This window comes from Drepanopeziza brunnea (genome assembly GCF_022702325.1).
Source record: "Drepanopeziza brunnea f. sp. 'multigermtubi' strain 214-2 chromosome Unknown ctg9, whole genome shotgun sequence".
NCBI classification, from domain to species: domain Eukaryota; kingdom Fungi; phylum Ascomycota; class Leotiomycetes; order Helotiales; family Drepanopezizaceae; genus Drepanopeziza; species Drepanopeziza brunnea.
This window is the reverse complement of record NW_027094072.1, coordinates 112,379-136,018: the sequence shown is the minus strand read 5'-3', so window position 1 is coordinate 136,018 and position 23,640 is coordinate 112,379. Positions and strand designations below refer to the sequence as shown.

Below are 23,640 nucleotides of genomic sequence, written 5' to 3'. Positions count from 1 at the left end.
CTGTATCCATTTCCACGTGACTGCTGATTTCCTACTTACTAATCCACTTTTTCCATTACAGTATCCGACCCCCGACCCCCCGCCTCCCCACCAAGCCTCAAATCCCACAACCACAACCACAACCCCCACCACATCTCACACATCCATATCCCCCCAAATTCACCACATTTTGCCATGGCTTCGATCGCAGCCAGCAGATTGCCGGCGCCAACCACCTCCGGCCAGACCGATACCACTTCGTCGCATCCTTATACCTGCAACACCTGTCAGGTGGCGTTCAGGAACAGCGAACTACAGCGAGGGCACATGCGCTGCGACTGGCAGTAAGTCGCACCTGGGTCTTGGCCTCAGCTTGTGCATCCCATTCTATCCCTCCTCTTCGTTTTCTGACATGGTCATGATCATCCAGCCGGTACAACCTCAAGCGTCGTGTCACTTCCCTGCCGCCCATCTCGTCCGAAACGTTCACCGAGAAGGTTCTTCAAGCCCAAGCCTCGTCCACAGCCGCCGCCAACAAGGCTTCCTACGAGAAGAATTGCACCGTTTGCGCCCGCACCTATTTCAGCAAGAACGCCTTCGAAAATCATGTTGGGAGCCAGAAGCATAGAGCCAGGCTGGCTGCCGCAGAGGGAACCACGATCGATGACGCGAGTTCGGTGATGAGCTCAACCTTTTCGCTCGGAGAGCCGACAAACGTTGAGGCGGGCATAGATTCAGATGCGGAGGAGGAGTTTAATAAGGTCGTTGAGGGGATTCAGAAGGCCAGCTTGAAGGAACCCGGACCAACTGGCCGCCCAACACGACCACACCCCTCAGCCGCGGGGGAAAAAGAAGTCGCAGACAAGACTGCTCCTTCGGTCACCGCTGCTGACGAAGAGATTACTCTCGAGACGGCTCTGAAACGCTGCTTGTTCTGCAACTATGAGTCTCCTTCGATTGAGCTTAACGCTGCGCATATGGAGCGCATTCATAGCATGTTTATCCCTGAGCGAAATTACTTGGTTCAGCTTGACGGTCTGATCGGCTATCTGTATGAAAAGATCACAGAATTCCACGAGTGTCTGTATTGTGGCAAGCTCAAGCCTACTGTATTCGGTCTCCAGACCCATATGAGAGATAAGGGACATTGCAAGATTCCATTCGACACCGAGGATCAGCAGCTAGAGATCGGGGAGTTCTACGACTTCACGAGTACTTATTCTGATGTTGAGGATGAGTCAGACGAAGAGGATGAATTGCCAGGAAAGAAGCAGAGTGGTGGTGTGAAACTGGATGCTAAGCGAAACGCCAAGGTCGACAAGGATGGCGACGAAGAAATGGAAGACGGAGATGGTTGGGAGACAGACAGTTCCGAGTCATCTCTGGATTCCGACGACCTTACCGCAGTCCCAGCTGGCCGTGAGCACCAATATAAGAAACTCGATCAACATCCTCACCACTCCCACGACGATCCTCGGCCTCACCGAAACAAGGACGGTTGGCATTCACATGCACACAAGCACACTCATGCAGTCTTCTACTCGGAATACGAGCTTCACCTGCCCTCAGGACGTACCGCTGGTCACAGATCTTTGAATAAATACTATAGACAGAATCTCGTCAACCATCCCTCGCCCGCGGAAAGACAAGAGCAGCTCGCTATCGAGGCCACTGCCAGTTCTGAGGAAGAGCAGGATGAGAGAATTATCCGTCTCAACGAGAGAGAGCGTGGCCGAGCCTTGATCAGCCGTGCAAACGGTGGACTTGGCATGGCTGGTGTCAGTGCGGAGAAACGCAAGGAGGTTAAAGTTCTTGAGAAGCGATCTAGAAGAGTCGGGGAGCGGGCCGCCAGACAATACCAATGGCACGTCAATAAGCAGAACAACTCCCAAAAGCATTTCAGGGTAAGCAATTTCTCGCTCGAAGCCTCAAGAGATGTACTAATAGCGTTCAGGATCCTCTCCTCCAGTGATCTCGCGATTGGGTGGTTGCTGCCGTTGGCGCATTGGTCTTGGTTTCGGGGTCTGCATGCGTGCATGGACATAGGTAGAAATGAGCTCACGATAATGGCCAGGTGTCTGCAAGGTGGAAATACATAACTTAAATCAAAAGCATAGATTCATGATTTTCAGACCTTTGAGTAGATGAGTGAGACGGGTCCGTAGACCGTCGCGACAACATTAGTGCAAGCAACATCCCTCTCCCTCAATGCTGTACATGACGCAAACCATGAATGGTATGTATTGCCGACTCTCATCAAGCACAAAATCCTGATGTGTTTTAAGCATCTCTCATGTTGCTTGCTTTTGGTCAGGGCCGGGTGATTAGCCTTCTTTTCTACTGTACTTGGCAGGGATCGCGGCGCATCCTTGAACCGAGATAATATGTACCTAGGTGACAACAAAGCTGCAAACCCCTTTAACCACCTCATTCTTTCTAACTACTTTTGTATTCCCTTCATTTCTCTCCCGGATCCTCCTATGCGCTTCTCAACCTCCTTCTCCTTCTCCTTTCCTAGTCAACCACCGAGGAGAATCATGCTGAGTGCTTCACAAATGCAAACATAATACGAAGCTACTCCGCAAGCAAGCGGCGTCGAGAACCATGGCAGAGCAAATAGGAACCCCTGGCTCCAACGCTGACATGTCAGTCAACGGGCAGAACAAAGCTCCTAAAGACAAAGCGTGTCCTTTCTGCGCCCAGCAGTTCACTTCGTCGTCCCTCGGCCGTCATCTCGATCTGTACATCAAGGAGAAAAACCCCAAGGCGCCGGACGGGATACATGATGTGATTGAGATCAGGAAGCTGAGAGAGGGGATCACAAGGAGACAGCCAAGGACCTCGGGGTCGAGGAACTCTAGGAGGGAGGATTCTACACCAGCTGGGACGCCGGGCGCTCATGACAGGAGGAGCCCACGACCGGAGTCTGGGAATGAGTCGCCGAGTCTGAAGAGGGAAGATGGTATGGGAGATGGAATCCATTACAAGAGGAGGTCAGGTTTCTCTTTGAACAAGGGGACTTGGGAGTCAACGGGTGTGATGAACCACATCCCGCCACCGAGGGACAGTATGGCGAGGAGTTGGGATGGGGAGGATAGGGATGCGAGTAGGAGGTTGGAGCCTAGGAATAGGTCGGTGAGCAAGCAGATGCTCGCCAAGACGACGTTTGAGCAGAAGCAAAAGATGATCGATGCGCTAGATAATGCGAAGGCTGCTGAACTGGCGTTGAGAGAGCTGTTGGGGTCGATACGAGCTGCGAAGTATGTCTCCTTGTTCCTCCCCTTCAACCCTGGGAGAAGTTTTATCTGATTAAATGCCCATAGGCAACGTATTGACGGCCCCGATATCTTTGACTACGACCCCCTGAAGCTCGACTTTCCCTCCCTGGCTCTCCACTGCCTCCCACCACCTCCAACATTATACCAAAGCACCACCATCCCTACTACAAACTCCTGGTCCACCCACCCCCCGGGCGAAACCCAATACCACGCCCTGGTAGACCACTTCTCAGCCGCATTCCACAAGTGGCGAGTCTCGGTAGCAATAGCCACTACCACCCCCCCTGACGACCTCTCCTACCCACTCAATCCCCAATCCTCCATGTTCGGGCTCGAAGACCCCGCAGAGGTCGCCCAACAAGCCGAAGCAGCCGCCACGGAACTCGAGAACAAGATATCCAGGCACTTACACATCTCCTTCGGCCACTGGACCGCCCTCCCCATGCCGAAACGTAGCGAGATCTGGACACTGGAACTCGCCCGTGGCATCGGCCGCAAATCCGAGGAGATAGAAAAGCTAAAGAAAGAGCGCGATTTCCATAAACAGGAAACAGCACACTTGAGACAGCAAGTCGATGAATTAAGCAGGCTGCAGCATCCTCGGGAATTCAAGCTTTCTCCGCCAAGCACCATTGCGTTTGGGGCGCCGCTGCTGAGTATGATGGCTGATGAGGGCATGCAAGCTAATTCTACGGGGCTCACGCTCTTAGATGGGAACATGCCGCTAGATGCTGTGATTGAACGGGCCATTGGACGGTGGAAGGGGGTGGTGAGGGAGGCGAGGGGGAGCGCGGGGAATGGAAGTGGGCTCGCGGCGCAGAGGAGCTTGAGCGGTGGTTCTTCGCACTCCGCAACGAGCAGCGTTCCCCCCCAACTTCAACAGCTCAAACAACCTCAGCAACACCAAAATCCGAACGGGAACGCTCAAGAGAGTGGAAATGGAAACGGGGTCCAGGCTCAGGCTCAAGCGCAAAGCACGGTACCGGTCATCACCAGTCCCGTCATGACGCCGATGGGAGCGTCAGCTGGTGATGGAAGCGAAGCCGATGCTGACGCCGATGCGGACGCAGATGCGGACGCGGACGCGGACGCCGATATGGACGACGACGATAGTTATGTGGAGCAGATGAGTGAGATGGGGCGTAGTCGGATGAATGGGTCAGCGTCAACGAGCTTGAGGCTGAGTAATAGCAACCCAGGTGATGGAGGTGGTGGTGATGGTAATAGTGGTGGTCAGCAGCAGCAGCAGCAGCAGCAGCAAAGGAGTGATTTGGATATCTCGACGAGGATGGAGGGGCTGGAGGGCCAGGTTGTGCCAGGGTATGTGAGGATTGGTGCTTAATGGTGAGCGTAAGCCTGCCGCAGCGAGAGAAGACGAAGACGAAAAAGAAGAAAAAGAAGAAGACAAAGAATAAGAAAAAGAAGACCGAAGTAAGTCATTAGCGGTAATGGCATACGAGACGTGTGCGTGTATAGACGGTGCTCCTGGATTGAAGGTGTATGATCACAAGTACTGGTGACATTACGAGTATTTGTTTGGTGTAGTACAAGAGAAGTCGAGGACGAAGAACGAAAAGAACGCCGCCTGCCTGCCTATGAGCGAGCACGCGAATTTTAGATGTCGGAACAAGACTGAAAAGTGGGCTGGCTGGCTGGCTAGTGCCTGAAAATCAATAGAGCAGAATAGAGTAGAGTAGATTAGAGCAGAGGAGGATGTATCGTCGCATTTGCAGCTCTGAACCTGTACGTATTTATGTATATATATATATATATTCCCCACATTTATCTGGATATGCTCAGACTCAGAAGTGAGAGCGGGAACGTACGGGCGGACTTTTACTTCATGCAGAAAGAAAGAAAGAAAGAAAGAAAGAAAGAAGCTGGGGTCGTGGTTTGTGGGTTGTATTGGATCGCTATTGCATTGTAGTGTATTGTAGTGAATTGTAGTGAATTGTAGTGAATTGTAGTGTATGTAATACGCTATACATATATACATATATATACAGGCTATACATTCTGGAATCGGGAACACTTTCCAGGATATAGATAGGTAAGATATAAATCATACATACATGCATATTTTGAAACTTGTCTGAGGCTGGCTGGCTGTTGCCATACTGATACGGTGAGGTATTATTCATCCATCCATCCTCTGCTATGATTCTTAGCTGTGTCTGTCGATCAAGGAATTACTGGCAGTTGATAAGAATTTCGAGCAGCCGACAGACATCGATCTTGTGCTTGCGTGGAGGGTACAGGTGATGATGGATCACGTGTTTATAGCGTTGTTGTCAACTGTGACTGCAAGCGACATATTTTCAGCTAGCTGGTATTGTGAAAGAGCCAGTTCTACTCGAACCATCTCGGATACTTTCCATATATGTGTCCGGTAGCGCCTTTCTCGCCAAATCGATAGAGCAAGAAGGGGCCACAGGGCTGAAGTACTTATGAGATGGAATAAGCCTCCGTTCGGAGTAACAGCTGTGATGGCCGAAAACCACCCCGCGGACTGGCACCGTGCACTTCCGTGGCATGGACTCTCGAAGCTGCTTGGAACTTCGTATCTCAGACATGGGGAGGGCGGCTATAGTCGGCAAAAGAAGAAATATTAATTCCACCGAGAAAAAAGCAAACGAATCGTGATTCGTGAACGAGGTAGGCTAATTCGCAAAGATGATATCTGGCATCGACTCGGTACTTCATACAACGTGCTTCCCCAATGCGTCGCCAAGATACTCGGTAAGAGCAAGTACCTTCTCTTCCTGGAACCGCCTTCCCACAATTTGCAAGGAAACATGCGCTCCATCGTAAAGATCCGGATCATCTGTAAGAGTGTCAACGTCAGAAAGGCTTCCTGAACAGCCAGCCCAGTGCCCCATCTTCACCGATAATAAATAGCACTCACAAGCTTCCCAAGCCTTCTTATCCTGCGCATTCAGTGGCTGATAGCCCTGATCCACAACATCCAACGTCTTGTCCACAGTCATAACGGGCAGCACTGCAGCTGAGTAATCCAGGAGATTGACCCAGACCGTATAGGCTGGCAAAACACGTTTAGTTTTTTTTACCTCTACATGTCCAAAATCATACCTACATGGCAGAAGAAAAAAGTTAGCTACCGATTTAAAGAGACATACGTACCGTAGTATTTATACATATCTGGTCTGGCAGCCGCGAACGGGGCGAGTGGCGCGATGACGGCATCGACGGGACGGCCGGTGCCAGTTATTGAGGAAGTTGAGTTCCAGTAGTCCACTTCACTCAAGTTAGCTCTGTTTCTGATCATATCCGGGAAGCGGAATTATGTCTGAGAATCCTCGGATCTCTATGCTGTCTGAGGGGTCGAAAATTGGAATATGGAAGCGGGGCGGTGTTTGCACCTACTGTAAGCTTTTTGGTATTGGCGTTTGGCGACGTTAACGGCACATATTTGGGAGCCGGTGTATTCTTCTTTACGAATACCATAGGTTGATGCGATTTGGTTGGCCATTGGTTCGCCTGAGAGGGCAAATGCACCATGTACTGAGATCTTTTAGTAAATCCATGGTCGGTGGTAATAGTGTGACAAACCATCAGATCCACCATCGAACATCCATGTTTTGAGCTAAATAATGTCAATGACATGTTCCCAACTCGAACGAAAATGCACCTACTGCGAGTTCGGCAGCCACCGAGTGATCAGGAGGGTCCCAAGTCATGACTTTGTGGCCCAGATTCTCAATCAGCTTGGTAACGATATCGATTGCTCTGCGAACAGGAGGCTGCGGCCGGACTACACGATCTTCGGCCATAATGCCAAACACGAGTTGGCCACCCCCACTAGACTTGACGATGTCCAGCACAGCTTGTTCCTGCTCATGACGCCACGGGATCTCGGTTACGAGAGGATCGTATAGCCAAGGCTTTTGACTGAGTATGGCTTTCATGACTAATCTCAACGCTCCTACGGAAGTACCCAGCGGGCCAACGACGGAGAGAATCGAGTTCTGGCCGTCCATACTGTTTGCCATACCTTCGTAGGGCATTCTCCCACTCGAAGGACGGATACCGTAAAGTCCATTGAAAGCGGCTGGGATACGGATGCTCCCGCCAATATCTGTGCCAAAGCCTACTGGACTACCCTTCAGAGCAATGAGAGCACCTTCCCCTCCAGAGCTTCCTCCGGTGGCCAAGTTGCGGTTTTTGGGGTTCCAGGTATAGCCAATGATATTGTTGACTGTTTCACCTGCCATGAGAGTGTGAGGGACAGAGGTCTTGCAATAAAGTACTGCGCCGAGATGTCGAAGTTCTCTGACCATTTCACTCTCGAAGGCTTTCTCTTTGTTGGTTCCTGTTTTGCCTTCAAATGTACCGATCCACTGCAGCAAATCAGTATCAAGCTTAAGAATATTTCACTGTTACCGCTAATGGCAAGATCTACAGGCCTCGGACGGCAGAACACACGGTCAAACGAAGAGCAGGAACTTGAATACACTTTCACTTACGCCAACATATCCCATTGTGGTTTCAACATCCTTGACATGGAACTGGTCCTTGAGACTGACTGGAAGTCCATGAAGAGGCCCGACCGGTCTGTTGTACTCTGCATAATAGTCATCCAGTTTCTGAGCATCGGCAAGAGCAGCGTCAAAGAAGATCTCGTGAAGACAATTGACCTATGAGAGATGAGCTGGCGTTCCGGTCGAGGATTTTTTATCGCTTGCCATTTGGTGAGCAAGAGCTGCTCTGTGGCAGAAAGCCTCTGCAACTTCTCGGGCTTTCCATACTCCTGAGGTTGTTTTCTCGACTATACCGACGGCATCGGTTTCCGTAATTTCAACTTCTCTAGGCGACAGATACTTCTGGATAAATTTGCCGGTGACATCTCGCTGTTCAGTCGCCGACGGGAGAGGTGAGGTCAGAAGCCATGGTTTAGGGATGAGTGCGTTGACCGAGTCCCGCTTCTTCTCCCCTAACCGTTTCCAGTCGATCATCATCCTATTGCGAACAGACAAGAAAATTGTCGGGCAAAAGCGGTGGAGGGAATACAACCTTTTATGATCGGACTGCACGGAGGCTCCCGTAGTCTCGGGAACTTTGCCCAAGAGTTAGCGGTGACTTTAGCGCGGATCGATACAAAACCCAAGAGTGGGCGTCGTTAGTCAAACGCCGGGGACTGTATCAGTTGAGTCTTGAACATTTGTCGGATATTTAAGTTGATTCTCTTTTCTTGCATCCAGCCTTTCCAGCTCGGGTACTCCTTACCCGGCCATTCCTCCAGGTATCCTGGACAAGTACCGGAAACCACGGTCGGGACGCCATGCCAAGCCAAGCGCGACCTGCCTGTCATGTAAACCGCATCGCCAGAACGTAGTCGCAGCACTTCGTAATGAACCTCAAGACCTGAATCATGGTCGCACAGGCCAATGATAAAGACGGCATCGCAGCCTATGCTGATGCTCACCAGGCCTTCGTCGACTTCCTCGCTCACATCGCGATGCATGCCCAGCGTATCCCCGGGGGAGTAGATGTTGACAATCGCCGCCTCTGGTTTCATATCTGGGAAAAGCTTTCGGATAAGTGCAGCAATATCCGGTGGGAAATGAGGAGGAGATTCCTCCGGGTACTTCTTCTTGGTCCAGTCATACTGTCCACCCAACGTCATCCAACGCAATTTCTTCTGGAGAGCCTGCTGCATTGTGAGGGGCTTGTGCTCTGCGGGATTCTTTGGTAAAAAGGAGACGCGTTCAGGGGAGCCAGCGAAGAAGGAAGAGGAAGAATGTCTATGTGACGATGATGCTTCCGGATATTGGACATTGTAGTGAAGATGGAGATTTGTGTTGTGCTCTGGATTATTGAGATCTCGATGTAACAATCTGGAAAGAAGCTCTTGCTGAATAGCAGGAGGGAGAAGTGAGGGTATAACGACCAAACCTGGGGGAGGTCAGAAAGAGAGTGGGGTGGATTGATTGATACACCTGACAAAACAACAATCGCGCTTGACGAGCAAGATAACTCGGGAGAGAAAGAGAGAGAGATGCACCTACCCGGCACTCTGGTCGAGTGGTAAGCTCTAGGAGTTCCCGCTGCTTCAACTCCTGGAACGGCTGGAACTTCTGGAAGGGTTAGAGGAAAGCTTCCATAGAGACCAGGAGGTACGTGAAACGACTGAAATGCTTGCCAGAGCACAGACATTGAAATGTCTTGATGCTTGAGCCCGACGTTTGCCAGACCTGCAAGCTCTTCAGCACGGGCTGGATCCAATTTGCCTGCTCGGCCTTTCCATGACTTGAAAAGATCTTTGAACTTCCGAGGCACTTTTTCATGGGAATCTAGCCTCTCTGGCTCTGGCTCTGGTTCAAGTTGCGGATCGAACTCCATCGTGGAACTCGTGCCTGAGTCCAACTCTGGAAGATGAGGGGCGTGAGTAGGCAGGAGAGATATATATCCAAAGGTTGGATATCCAAGGAGGCGAGAAGACGAGAAGACGTGAGAGGTGAAGGATGTTGCGAGGTTGCGATGTTGCGTGGGCAAATTTCATGTTCTTTGTTAGGATGAAAAAGAGCAAAAACGTTATTCCGAGCCGGGCAGTGGGATCTATCTTTAGCGCGACCCCAGAACACGTCCCGCAAATTGATTTCGCGCCGACCATTGTTTACTTTGCATCAAACCATCCCACCAACATCCCTCGACCGTCAGACGACAACAACGACAACACTCCGGCCCACCCGTCTCTTCGACAATCCCCCAACTGTGTTAATATCCGTCCGATATCAGCTCTCGACGACTACTCTTCCGGCGATAATTGATTCAGAACATACGACGAGTACCCCTCCTCAGGTTCACCGCCCCCACCATCAGATTTCTCGACGCAGCAGATTTATCTGCATCAATTAATCCTCGACACTCCTTTGCAACCACTCTGAATCCCCGAACTCCAAAGGTCATCATGGAGAACTACCAGAAGTTGGAGAAGGTTGGAGAAGGTTAGTCTACACCGCAGGGCGGGCACCGGTCTGCAGGCGCACTCCTGCACCGCGCCAAACGCGGGTCAACATACTGATTTCTACTTGTCCAGGAACCTACGGTGTCGTCTACAAGGCCAAAGACCTCCTCCACAACAGCCGTATCGTTGCGCTCAAAAAGATCCGTCTCGAGGCAGAGGATGAGGGTGTCCCCAGTACCGCTATCCGCGAGATCTCGCTCCTCAAAGAGATGAACGACCCGAACATCGTCCGACTCCTGAACATCGTTCACGCCGACGGCCACAAGTTGTACCTGGTGTTTGAGTTCCTCGACCTCGACTTGAAGAAGTACATGGAGTCCCTCCCAGTCAGCGATGGTGGCAGAGGCAAGGCTCTACCTGAAGGCTCTGGTCCGGATCTGGGACGACTGGGCCTGGGTGATGCGATGGTCAAGAAGTTCATGAGCCAGCTCTGCGAGGGTGTGAGATACTGCCACAGCCATCGTGTTCTCCATCGCGATCTCAAGCCCCAAAACTTGCTGATTGACCGTGACGGCAATCTCAAGCTGGCCGATTTCGGTCTTGCTCGCGCCTTCGGTGTCCCCCTTCGAACCTACACCCATGAAGTCGTCACCCTGTGGTACAGATCGCCCGAGATCCTGCTTGGAGGTCGCCAATACTCTACTGGTGTAGACATGTGGTCCGTCGGATGTATCTTCGCTGAGATGTGCACTCGCAAGCCTCTCTTCCCAGGAGACTCGGAGATCGACGAAATCTTTAAGATTTTCAAGTATGCTCCAATCTTGTCTCGAAACCTATCTTTACTAACAGATCAAGGCTCCTAGGCACCCCCACCGAAGCCGAATGGCCAGGCGTCCAAGACAAGACCTGCTTCCCTGACTTCAAGCCCTCGTTCCCCAAGTGGATCCGCGACGAGTCGGTCCCCCTCTGCTCGAACCTTGACGAGAAGGGACTCGACCTCCTCGAGCACATGCTGGTCTATGACCCCGCCGGTCGCATCTCCGCCAAGCAGGCCTGCATGCACCCTTACTTCGAGGAAGGCAGCTCCGCATACTCTGGTCGTGGCGTGGGACCTACCTACACCACCAAGTCCAACGGATACCGCTGAATGCGCCATGGAAGACGCGAGAGGATGGGGGATGAACAGGCTTAGCATATCACTATCGCAAGCTTGGATACTGGTGGAAGGGGCAACAACAAGACATTACTGAATACAAAGACCGTGGAGAGCATGGGGATGCAGACGTGTAGTCTTCTTCCCGCATAGGCTGTTGTCAGCGATGCAACGCAACGCAACGCAACGCACAACAACACACATCATCATACGAAAACCCCAAATTTTCATTTGTCAGGCGGGAGGCATGGGAGCATGGATAGCAAGTCCGGGCATGGCATGGCATGGCATGGCATTGAAAGTGAATTGAATTAGGGGCGAGCAAGCTTGGCGTCATCTGGGGCTTTCCTTCTCGGCCAACTACTGATTTCACAATTTTTTTTTGCGTGCGAATGGTTGCTATGCTATCTTGTACTGTACAGAGAGAGAGGTGCAGGCGCGCGAGCGTTCCTTTTCTTTCACGCACGGCATGGCATGCTCATAGAAATGCAAACCGACTGGCTGATTGATTGATCGAACGATGGCGAATTTTCTCTCTCTCCCTTTCGCCAACTCGCACGTCGTAAAGCACGTGGGTCGGTCGGTAGGTATCTGAACCACCTACTTATCTCCTCTCTTCGCAGAAGTCAGACCAGATTTCACGTGATTGGAAGTGAGCGGACGTAGATGTATGTATGTATGTAAGTAGGTATGTATATGTGTATGTGAAGTTTCATATCCCAAGCCGACAGACGACAGACAAGACAGTTCATTCTATACGCCGCCCGCTCTACCCGCTCTGCTATCTCGTTATAGATCGATCGATCGATAGATAGATACATACATATCTAACCCCTCCACACCCTCCCGGTTCCAAATCCGAAGAAACGCCCATGTGCTATGCTAGGTGTGCTATGCTATGCTATGCTAGGTATATACATACATACATCCATCCATCCATCCATCCATTCCTTTTATTCCTCCCTCATTCGCACTCATTGGTCGTCTCTTCCTATTATTATTATTATTGTTATTATTGTTGTTGTTGTTATTATACTTGTTGTTATCAGCGTTATCAGCGTCGTCGTTACTCATCACTCATCACTCATCATCATCATCAAGAAGGACAAGAACAGATCCCGAAAAGCAAAAAAACGAGAAAAGCAAAAAGAAAGAAAACAAAAAGAAAGCAAAGAAAAAAAGAAAAGCCAAATTGGTATATCCCCCTCTTTTCTCCCCATCTCTTTTCTTTCATCCCTTCCGGTCCCATCTCCTTTGTCTTTTTTTTTTTTTTTTTTTTTTTTTTTTTGTGTGTAATGTGTATGTGTATGTGTATGTGTATGTGTTATACACTCCGCTACACTCCGCTCCGCTCCCTCTAATCATCGACCAAGCTCCTGCTGCTCCCGCTGCCGCTGCCGCTGCCGCTGCTGCTGGTGGTGGTGCTCCCGCCGACGGAGCCGCGCGCGACGGACACGAGGTGGTAGATGCCGAAGGCGATGAGGGCGAGGACGAAGAAGAGGATGATGATTATGATGGCGATGACGTCGTTTTGCTTGACCATTTTGGGGGATGGGGGGGAGAGAGGTGTGTGTGTGGGTGTGGGTTTTGCTTTGGGGGTTGGGGTGGGTGGAGGAGGAGGAGGTTGTGGTGGTGGTTGTTGTGGTGGTTGTGGTGGTGGTGGTGGTTGTGGTGGTGGTGATAGGCGGGATGGGTGTGTAGTATTGCTGATAGGATAGGATAGGATAGGATATGTGTGTTATGTTTTGTTTCTTTGTTTATCTGTTTGTTTGTATCTGCGAGGTACAAGTTAGTACTTCCATCCATGTAGAACCTATGATCTGCCCATAGAGCGATCGATGGCGAGGTACGGTAGGTGGTGCTGTGGTGTGACATACCTTTCCAAACAAATCGGATTTCGATAATAGTAAACAATATCAACAAGGCTGATCGATCGATCGATCGATAAATAGCGAGCAAGAGCCGAGATTCTCGTGTCCGTCTCCGTCTCCTTATCTTTATCCTTATCAACAATCTCAGGATCGCTCTCGTGCAAATCGTGACGTGGGGGGGTGGACGCGGTGGACGGGAGTGCAGTTGGAATGCAGATAGCTGAGAAGACGTGTGAATGTGGTGGTAAATGGAGGAGTACCGTGGTTCCGTATCGCCAAATCAGCAGCGCCCGAAATCATTTTAATGGTATTTCGACCTGAGCGAAAGGTGGAAGGCTGGGCTGGGCTGGACTGGGCTGGACTGGGCTGGGGACTAAGAAAAAAAAAGAAAGAGGATGGCAGGGCCCCCAACCAGCCAGCGCATTTTTTTTGCTGGGCGCGGAGAGGTTGGGGCAGGGGCAGGGGCAGGGGTGGTCGATACTGATACGATACGCGGAGACCATATGGTTTTTATTACCTACCATAGGTAGGTATTTATCCATTACGTAGGGAGGCTGGCGATTCCCCAACGTCGACCAGCAAAAAACACACTGTAACGATACAAGAACTTTGAATCCGTCATAAAAAGCGATGTAGGTACGTGTATATCAACAAGCGACCACACCCACCACAAGAACCAACGACCAGAACACGAGAGAGAGAGAGAGAGAGAGAGAGAGAGAGAGAGAGAAAAAAAGAGGAAAGAGGCTCATACCTACCGGTACTCGAGGACCAAGCTCGCTCTTCTCTCGCTTATTTCTTCCTTCGCGCATCAACCAACCAACCAACCACCTCGTATCGACCCCCAGCCCAACCCCCTCCAAACCTCCAAGAGTCCAACCGGGCCACAACGCGTCCCCAAGTCAGAGCCACGCAAAAAAAAAAAAAAAAAAAAAAAAAAAAAAAAAAAAAAAAAAAAAAAAAAAAAAAAAAAAAAAAAAAAAAGAGATACAGCAAAAAGGAAATGTAAGGGTAGAAAATTAAAGAGCACAGCCGTATATACATCTCCCTCCTCCTGCCCTTCAAACCCATCCAAGCGAACCCAACCAAGCACAACGTTGAGCTTCCGGACGTGTAACGTCACACGTACATATATACTACGTCGCAGGCGTAAGTATTACCCCTCGAGGGTAGGGAAAACAGGGGGTTTGAAGTGGAAACTACACTTTTAAGACACCCTCGAGGGGTAATACTTACGCCTATACCGTGTGGTACGTGAATACACACATACACACATACACACATACATACAAACATGAATACATACGCTCGCACGCTCGCACGCTCGCACAACCATCTCCCCAAGCGAACCCAAGCACAGCATATACAGAGCAGATACACACAAACAAACACACACACACACATACGCATGCAATCCATTCCTGCCGCACAACGGTAAAATTCCAAATAACCCCCCTACCCCCCTACATGCATACCTACATAAATACATACATACATACATAAACCAACAAACAAGCACAGCAGACAGCAGACAGCAGACAGCAGACAGCATACAGCCGTTTCTATTTCCGTCCCCGTCCCCGTCCCGTCCTCCTGTCCACATCTGCAATCTGTAATCTGCGTCCTCCATGCGCCCTATCCTGCGGCCTGCGGATATAATGTCTATGTGTATATGTATATGTAAACTGTAAGCTGCGGCTGCGGCTGCGGCTTCCCGATCACGTTCATCGGTGGTATTGCATACAGTAATTAAACACAGGTATAGTCATACTAGGGCAGGAGTAGTTGTCTCGAACGCAGAATTGGCAGATTAGCGAGTGGCGGACGGCGGATGACGCATGACGGATGACGGAGTGCATGTAGTCTTTTCCTAGATGGAAAGAAGAAGAAATTGGTAGAGGAAGAGAGAGCGGGAGCTTGCTTGCTGTTGGATGAGATATGACAAGATCGTTAGCTGGTGGAAACGAATTGTCAGGCTTGGGAGGTACTAGGTGAAGTAATCTGGATCTGGATCTGGATCTGGATCTGACCGCCTTGCCTTGCCTTGCTTTGCCAGGCTGTAAATAGGGAAATCTGTAAGCGAGATACACGTGTAAAGAAGGGTCCTGGCTAGCGGCAAGTAAATGAAAAGAGCAGCAGCAACGAAAATAAAGAAGTAGTACCTTCAAAGGTGAGAACCAAAGAAGGTGCGAACCAAAGAAGGTGCTCGCTTACTGCTTTAGTATGAAAAGTAAAGTAGCGAAAAAAAATTGAGAGGAAAAGAGGTAGTAATATCAACGCTGAATTGCAATCCGAAAGCTCACCGGTCTCTCTCTCTCTCTCTCTCTCTGGTCGTTCCAACTCACCAAAAGTTCAGCACACACAGTCTCCGATCCCTCCTCACCGCATCCATCCGCATCAAATCTCCCCCTCTCCCCAGAGCCACCCATCGTCGCCCGTCCCCATCCACGCCTCCCTCCCCAGACTCCTCCCCGCAACCTCAATATCGGTCCGGATATCCTCCACCAGCGCCTCCAGCGACACGTAATCCAGCTCCTTCCTCACAAACCCCAAGATCAGCACGCGCATCTCGCAGCCGTAAAAGTCGCGCGCGAACTTCCGCATGACGTGCACCTCGGCGCTCCGCACCGTGTTCTTGTAGAACGGGTTGAAGCCGATGGACATGACCATCGGGTAGACGCGCCAGCCCTGCTCCGCGAGCCCCGCGGCGGCGGCGGCGGGCGGGGGCCGCGGGGCCGGGACGGCCGAGACGGAGGAGGGGGCCGTGAAGCTCGTCGAGGGCTCCGCGGCGGAGGCCGATTCGGCGGATGGGGAGAGGGAGGGGTGGTCCGGGGGGAGTTTGACGGATGCCCAACCGAAATAGACGCCGGATTCGGCCGACGAGATCCACGGCGTGGTGTCCACGGGGATGTTGGCTGTGGGGATGCCGAGCTGGATAGGTAGGTAGGCAAGTTGTCAGTCGAGCTACACTGTGGGAGATGGCTGAGAGGCACAGGAATGTAGTATCATAATGAAAAAGAGACGGTGGGAAGGGGGCAGAACAACACACCTCTTTCGACCCTCTCCCAAACCCCGAGACGACTGTCCCCCCCATGCGGAGGGGGAATGGCGGTTCAGGCCCAGAGTCGGGCCCGATGATGCCAGGTCGGGATACACGAGCGTCTGTTGATTCCACCATAATTCGTGGATGCTTCAATTGAATTGAGCTGGTCAAAGAAAGAAAAAGAAAAAGAAAAGTAAAAAAAAAAGAAAAGAAAAAAAGATGTTGATGATGCAATACAAGGCTGCGGCTGTTTAATCAGCAGCGGGGTTAAGTCAATCATCTACCCCTCCTTTTGCCTGGCGAGGCTTTTGTTGACTTTGGCAGCCTTGTCCATTGCTCCCTACTCTGGCTCACCAAGTGTGCTTTGCTCGCCAATTTTCTTCATGAACTGTTTAGCATAGGCATCAAAGTCACAAACCACGTCACGATGAAAGAAAGCAATGGGAAAATGTACGTGGCATTCACCTCCCTTCTCCCCCTAGGGACAGATCTGTGCCAACAAAAAATATCCACACCAGAAAATAAGTTATGCACAACGCAAGTCCCACCTCCCCCCTTTCTAGCTTCTCTCCAATTTCACCTCGAGAGCATCCTCTCGATGCCCAACACAACCATCCACCTCAAGTAAGGAAATTCAAATGAGAATCCAGAACGCCGCCCGGCCCATGAGAGGGCGTACCTATAATCCCGTGCCGTGCCCTTGCCTGGTATTCCCAACACCCATGATTCATGTCCTCATCAATGCATCTGAACCCGTACACGCCGTTGTTGTTTTTTTTGTGGTATCCATCCATGCATACGTTCTCAGCCCGTAACTATGCAGCCATGCCAAAAATCCCCAAGTGCGCCGGTGAGTGTGCGAGGTATACTGAAGGAAATGCGCAGCGAAAATAAAGCTTAGATGCAGGGCAGAAACTAGACTCTCATCAGACAAAGATTGGTTGGTAGGCTGTGGACGTGACTTACGTTCATCACAATCAACATGGGGATGTCAAACACGTCCCGCTTGACTGTCCAGCAATAGGAGCAGTCGAGTTTTCCGTCTCGGTGCAACTTGTCGATACCATGCTCGCCATCGATTTCTCGCACCCGGTTGCCCAGGCCACCTATTCCACCGGTGACCTCGGGCCGCTTGTTCCTCAGTCTGGCGTCTTCTTTCTGTCCAGACGACTCGGTACCATCTTTCGCTTGATACGTCAGCATTTTGCATCGGGTGGTCACACTTCCTCTGCTATCGCCAAACGCCAGACGGGCGAAATCCTCGTAGAATTCAATCACACTGTCGTCGTCGAGCAGTTCTGCCAAGAAAACAGGCTGTGGTTTGCCGTGTGTAGATGGTTGATTAGTGAGACTGGTCGAGAGCTGGAGCGGTGTCGCGACGCCTGCTCGTCCAGTACTGGTAGAGCTAACGGGTCCAGATTCCGCCAAGCCGCCTTTGCCAGTATTGACATTGAGATTTGGCTCTTTACCCAAGAGAACATCCTTCTTCCAGCCAGTGAGTAGGGTGAATTCATTGTTGACAGCTGCGATTTCACCTGTCCGCCGACACACGAGTGTCGGCGTACAGCAGTTGACCATAAAGTCCTCGTACTCGAAAAGGGTTCTTTGAAAGCACTTCTCCATAAAGATCAAGTCTTGTCTGTTGAGATTCTTGGTACAAGATATGAAGGATGGACGAATAGAAGCAAGCGACTTCGCGATTCGGAGGGTTTTGTTAGCAGAGAAGCGGTTTTGTAGGAACGCAGTCAGGTTATGGAAACCTTGAGTGTATGAGTAGGGTTCGTGAACCGTGTCGTAGATTGCAGAGGGATCTCTACTGCGCTTTCCAACAGCAGAAGCAGGTCCAAACTTGCCGGCGGCAGATTTCGTATCTTGCCGCTTAGCTGGCCGTTGAGCAGCAGATGTTTGATGGGTGGCGTTTGCGGCGAAATTCATCGCAGTAGGCGAGCTTTCGAAGCCCATCACACTCGCACATGGACTTGCGTCTGTGCTCGGGCTGTGGTGGCCAGTGGCTATTGCGTAGGCGTGTGGTAGACCAGGGTTTAGGGGAAAGATTTGGCTGTTTTGGCCTTCGAGTCCTCCATAGTCGATAGGCATATCTTGGCCGTACATTTGGTTGAACGGGCCCATGTTATTGCCAAAGACACCACCACCGTTGTAGTTGACGTCGCCCATTCCTTGCGCAGACATGGGCGCATCTTTGGGCGATGCTTCCGTGGCTCCCGAAGACATGTGCCCTAACATGCCGAATTCTAAAGCTCCATAGTGATTGCCAAAGTTCAAGCCTTCTAGGTCAAAGTTGAACAGTGCTGGATTACTCGGATCAAACAGGGCTCCACCAAAGTTCGCTTGTGCATCGTTCTGATTCGGAATCTGTGGTGCTAAAGCTTGCATCGATGGTTGGCGGCTGACTCGGTTCTGAAAGGTTGGCGACATGGGCGAATGTTGTTGACTTCCATAAGAGAGCCTTGCTTGAATAGGAGGCGGCATCGGATTTTGCTGAGGTGCAAAGATGGGATATGAAGGTGATACCTCGGGCTGTGAGAATAAATCACCAGTCACGGGAGAAGTGTCCGAAGCAGAACTGTTTCTTGTTGGTACGGTTCGATTATTGCTGTTGGCGTTGTAATTTGGACCAAGGACTGGACGGAGGGCCTCTGCCGGAGCATCGTGAAGATACTTTGCCTTCTTTCTTACGCCATCCTGGCAGACTTCGGCAAGGCCTCTCTTGATGCATCGCTGGCAAGGACGTTCGTCACCTGGAAGGCCCCGTTAGCACTCGTCGAAAAGAGAGAGAAAGAAGGGCCGTATGTTTGACGGGGTCAGTCTGGTGATTGGTAGTGGATCCACGTAGTTGGGACCAAACCATTTGCTCCAAGCGAGGAAAAGCAAACATACCACATGTCAAGTGAGCTCTTTGACAAGCAAAGCATGCTCTTCTTGCCTTCTTCCTTCTGGGTCTCGATGGGTCTTTCGGATCCAACTTTGGCCTCGCTGTTGTCACGGTAGATCCCGCGCCCTTACCATTCTCATCAACATCCGGTCTGGACTTCTGCCCGGCCATGTCGTTATTATCGTCTTCCTTATCCTCTAAAACGTCAAGCTCATGATCATGATCACTGTAATCATTCTCCGAAGCGCCATCCGAAACCTCAAGGTCATCTATCTCAGTATCTCCCGCCATGCTGCCTTATATTAACCCACTTCGGGGCTATCTTTGTCGAGGCTAGCGAGTCTCTGCGACACCACACCTCGTCAATCGATACAATAGCAGCCCCTGCCGTTGCCTCGTTTGCCAGAGACCCTCGAGCCGAGCTGGTCGCAGGAGGCTCTGTAGCACGAGAAGGGTAGGCCCACTCGGATTGGTGGGCGCCGTCCACCGCCTGGCGCAACCACAAAGGACAAGGGGCCTTGTCTAGCGACTCCAACACTCAGCTTCGAAGACAGTCGCAAGAGACTCCCCAGCTGCCAGACCTGTAGTATGTGCCCTGCCGGACTCCACAACGGCCGCAACCTGTTTCTCTTCACAGCTGCAAATTCGCTACCTTGCTCCTGTATACCCAGATGCGCCGGGGGCAGGCACCGTCCCAAAGCAGCCAAGCAGCAAGCAACAGGCAAAGTTCCCGGGCTCTGCTCTCTGGAGTGCTTACCACGTTTCGCCGCGTGCCTCTCTGCACACAGGCACGAGTTCGCATGCGCCAGTTTGGCTGGCCGCTGTTGTATCGCTACTGCCCTATGCTTCCCTCGCCTGCCAATCTCGCTCCCAACCAGCGTCTAGTCCTACCCAGGCCCGCGATGTCCAGTATGACCACGGCGCCCCCCGTCGGTTCCTGTGTCCGTCCCGGGCACTGCGAGGTCGCAGTAGCCACGTCTCGCAGTCGGCGACCAATCCCACGGCCTCCGTGTCTGCTCTCTTGCCCCCACTGCTGGCCCCCCGTCCCAGATCACGCGCCGAGCAAGCCGAACGGTTCGAGGCTGTGCGCCACGGCGTGAAGCTGCGCAAATGGGAAATTCGTCTGCTGGCGCGCCTGGCGGGCAAGCGAGCGTGCGAGCGAGCGAGCGAGGCAATGCGGTGCAACGTCCCGTGGAATGAATGCTGAATGCGCGTACCCGACCCTAATCGATTAAACTGCTCGCTCTGCAGCAGATGGGGCATTGATGCTCCAGACGGCCGTAAAATTAGTTGCTGCTGGATCTGGATCTGGATCTGGATCTGGATCTGGATCCGGCTCCGGGTTTGGTAGTGGCCACTGCGAGCGCGTGTTAGCTGCTCTGCTCGTCTTGTCTCCTTGTTCCGTTTCGAGGCTCAATCGTCGCGCGTGTGTATCTGTGTTTGTAATTTTGATATATGGATCTCGCTATGGAGGGGGGAAGACACTGAGAGGACGGGCATCCGGAGCTGGTGGGAGAGGTGAGTGGGAAAGGTAGGTGGGGGGGAGGATCTGCCAGTGTGGTTTTCCCGGCTCTGCTATTGTTGGCGACGGCAGTGGAGCCGAGTCTCTGGCCGGCGCAGAAAGGATGCGACTCACTGACATTCACAGCATCTTCCGGATCACTCCTGTGTCCGTGGGTTTGGTCTGGGCTCGATTCGATACTGTATGGGTTGGCTTGGGTGCGCGTGGCAGAACATGGTGCAGGTTGCGCAGGAATCTTTTCTTTCCAGCCCGGCGCGACCGGCTTCAGCCGCGAACATGATCTCGCTTATCCTTTCTCCAATGAAGGGGGCCATCAACATCACATTACATTATTATATCAGATCACATTATCCTATATGTTTACCACAGAACATGCGCAGCTGTGGTTGACGTGATTGGCAATATGAAATCGCGGATTGGAGACAGCGAAGCTGCTTCTCGGCCAGGGAAAAACCAAGTCTCTGCTCTCTCCTCTCCTCTACTCTACCGTAACCCTCCTCTCCTCCCCATTTCTCAACCAGCCGAAAGATAGATGCACGCACGATGCACGCTTCCCGCCTCCCGCCTCCCGCTCGTAAAGTTAGATTTAGAATTTTCCCAGCGTTGCACCAACACAAATATTGCGACGACGAAAAAACCACATGAGCTCCCTCCCTAGCAAAATACACCAACAGCCTGCTCACCCATCACTCATCGCTCATTACCCACATACGAGAAGCAAAGCAAAGCGAAGCAAATCAAATCGCGCGACATCCATCCATCCCGCCATCCATAGCTACTTAGCATCCCACTTTTCCATTCCTGAAGCTTATTCGCGCACAGCTAGCTACTGTAGCTAGCTAGCTTTCGGTACTTGACATGCTAAGCGAGTACAACCGTGTCAACAACAACAAAAACAAAAACAAGGGGTCTCGTACAACGGGAAGGCTTTGTTTCGTTCGGCGGTGCAATCAAATGAAATGTGTAGTTTGCTAATGTACACAAACAATGCTTAACGACACGATATAATCCATCTATATAATGCGAATATACGACGCTGTTCCCAAAGTGGGGACAGGCGAATCAAATCAAATTTATGGAAACGAAATACATACTACTATACGGAGATCAAGAGCTACCGTATACCTTGTAAATTTACATCCCTAGCAAGCAGGAGAACAGAGCAGAAAGAGCAGCGCATGCATCATCATCAATCATAATCATCATCATCATCCGTCATCCTACAGCATCCCATACCACCACAAACCACAACCCACAAATCACAACCCACAAATCACAACCCCAGAAAACAGGACTTTCCTTCCCTTTTCTTTTCTTGGAACAAGACGGCCTGTGTGCTGCTGATGCTGCTGCTGTCGTGCTTCGCTGCGCTTGCTGCATGCGGTGCCACCATACCCAGACCATTCCCATACGTACTTGCATGCATGCATCCATGGCTTCTGGGGATTCCAATTATAAATACCTACATATACACGTACGTAACAGGAAACATAATAAAATGCAAATCAAATCAAATGCAAATCAAATCAAATGCAAATCAAATCAAATCAAATCAAATCAAATCAAATCAAATCGATCCAGCCCTCGTACTCGCCCAGACTATTTCTGAGCGAGTGGTAGGTAGGGTAGGGTAGGGTCAGGTAAGGTAAGGTCGCTCGCTAATAAGAGTATGCCATAGGTAATGTGATATACGACACCATACCAGTAGGTATATGAATGATACTACAGGCGACAGTACCTCATGACGAATCTCAACGAGCGATAGATAATACGGAGTGAGTAAATTATGCTGTCATCGCCTCCTCGCACCCTCCTTCCTTCTTTCTTTCAAGCCATATGAACCACACAACCCTCTTCGCTCTGTTGTGTGTGCTGTGCTATGCGTGCCAAATGATTGTAACCCAACCCTTCTTCCCCTTCTTACCCCCAGAAGAAATACCGGTACACATACAGCGCAGAGCACAGAGAACAACAGCTGGAACAGCTCCGTAAGTTCGGTATCAGTATCGGTATCCCGAAATAGGCTATACAATACGCAATACGCAATACACAATACAATAAATACTAGTACCAACAATAACAAGCCATGTTCCAAACAGCAAGCAAGTGTCCTCCCCTCGCTTGGATACGCAGTCGCAAACCAACCGAGGAAGCCTCGCAAGAAGACGATTCCTTCCTCCCTGTACTCGAAAAAAAAAAATTACGTTAGGGGAGGAAAGGGGGGCCGATGGAAAGGCGAGCCCTGCCCACTGATCTCCCAACTGGGCCGCGGTGGTACGGTAGATCTACCTACCTACCTTATATATCTGTATATCCGTATACCTGTATCCCAAACAGGCGATGCGATCAATTCATCAGCCTCCCTCCCTCGCTCTCTCCCCCTCTCTCTGACCCACCTGCAACCAGCCAGACAAAAATAGAACCGACAAATGCATGACATAAACAAGCACACGGCAGAGAGCGTTCACCGTACCTAGGATACCTATATATATATACCTATATATATATACCTATATATATATATATACATACAGTAGTACCATACGACAGACACACGTACACATGTATGTACCTACGTAAACTCTCCGAAGAAGGAGGAGCGAGCATGCGCGCGAACAAGCCACCTACCTACCTTACCTACCTTACCTACCTTACCTACCTTACCTACCTATTGGATGCATGCCCAAGCAGCTGGCCGCAAGGAAAGGTCCGGACGTACAGTACAGTACAGTGCTGTAGAGAGAGATGCATGCATACACATGCCTACATGCATGCTCACTGAAACACCAGCTGCACGTTCCAACCGGGTGGCCACATGATGGATGGATGCCAATTCGACTTGCACTTCCCGTGCAACCCGCACGTGGGCGAATAGTCGCGGGGCTGCAGGTGGAGGATGGGTTGGGAGGCGTTGGGAGGCGTTGGGTTGAGATGGGCTAAAGTCGGTGTAGGAATTAGAGTCCCCAGGATGCGGAT

At 51.1% G+C, this 23,640-nt stretch overlaps 6 protein-coding genes across 6 annotated transcripts; 3 read left to right on the top strand and 3 right to left on the bottom strand.

Moving 5' to 3' along the window:
- Window positions 1-174: 174 nt before the first annotated feature.
- On the top strand, window positions 175-1,951 carry L3040_005454 (uncharacterized protein; the record flags this gene model as incomplete). Its single annotated transcript, XM_007295962.1, has 3 exons — window positions 175-323; window positions 410-1,883; window positions 1,934-1,951. The coding sequence occupies 3 exons, from the start codon at window positions 175-177 to the stop codon at window positions 1,949-1,951; spliced, it is 1,641 nt and encodes a 546-aa protein (XP_007296024.1).
- A 632-nt stretch (window positions 1,952-2,583) lies between these two features.
- On the top strand, window positions 2,584-4,599 carry L3040_005453 (uncharacterized protein; the record flags this gene model as incomplete). The annotated part of the gene is made up of 2 exons (XM_007295963.1): window positions 2,584-3,239; window positions 3,303-4,599. 2 exons carry the CDS (start codon window positions 2,584-2,586, stop codon window positions 4,597-4,599), a joined length of 1,953 nt encoding a protein of 650 aa, XP_007296025.1.
- Window positions 4,600-5,956: 1,357 nt separating this feature from the next.
- Window positions 5,957-8,934, bottom strand: L3040_005452 (uncharacterized protein; the record flags this gene model as incomplete). Its single annotated transcript, XM_066154526.1, has 9 exons — window positions 5,957-6,081; window positions 6,163-6,297; window positions 6,399-6,512; window positions 6,642-6,779; window positions 6,828-6,861; window positions 6,911-7,615; window positions 7,742-7,912; window positions 7,961-8,331; window positions 8,502-8,934. 9 exons carry the CDS (start codon window positions 8,932-8,934, stop codon window positions 5,957-5,959), a joined length of 2,226 nt encoding a protein of 741 aa, XP_066011386.1.
- A 1,251-nt stretch (window positions 8,935-10,185) lies between these two features.
- L3040_005451 (uncharacterized protein) lies at window positions 10,186-11,329 on the top strand (the record flags this gene model as incomplete). Its single annotated transcript, XM_007295965.1, has 3 exons — window positions 10,186-10,222; window positions 10,315-10,990; window positions 11,038-11,329. The coding sequence occupies 3 exons, from the start codon at window positions 10,186-10,188 to the stop codon at window positions 11,327-11,329; spliced, it is 1,005 nt and encodes a 334-aa protein (XP_007296027.1).
- Window positions 11,330-15,603: 4,274 nt separating this feature from the next.
- Window positions 15,604-16,384, bottom strand: L3040_005450 (uncharacterized protein; the record flags this gene model as incomplete). Its single annotated transcript, XM_066154525.1, has 2 exons — window positions 15,604-16,137; window positions 16,256-16,384. 2 exons carry the CDS (start codon window positions 16,382-16,384, stop codon window positions 15,604-15,606), a joined length of 663 nt encoding a protein of 220 aa, XP_066011385.1.
- A 762-nt stretch (window positions 16,385-17,146) lies between these two features.
- L3040_005449 (uncharacterized protein) lies at window positions 17,147-19,433 on the bottom strand (the record flags this gene model as incomplete). The annotated part of the gene is made up of 3 exons (XM_066154524.1): window positions 17,147-17,164; window positions 17,216-19,008; window positions 19,148-19,433. The coding sequence occupies 3 exons, from the start codon at window positions 19,431-19,433 to the stop codon at window positions 17,147-17,149; spliced, it is 2,097 nt and encodes a 698-aa protein (XP_066011384.1).
- Between the last annotated feature and the right edge of the window lie 4,207 nt (window positions 19,434-23,640).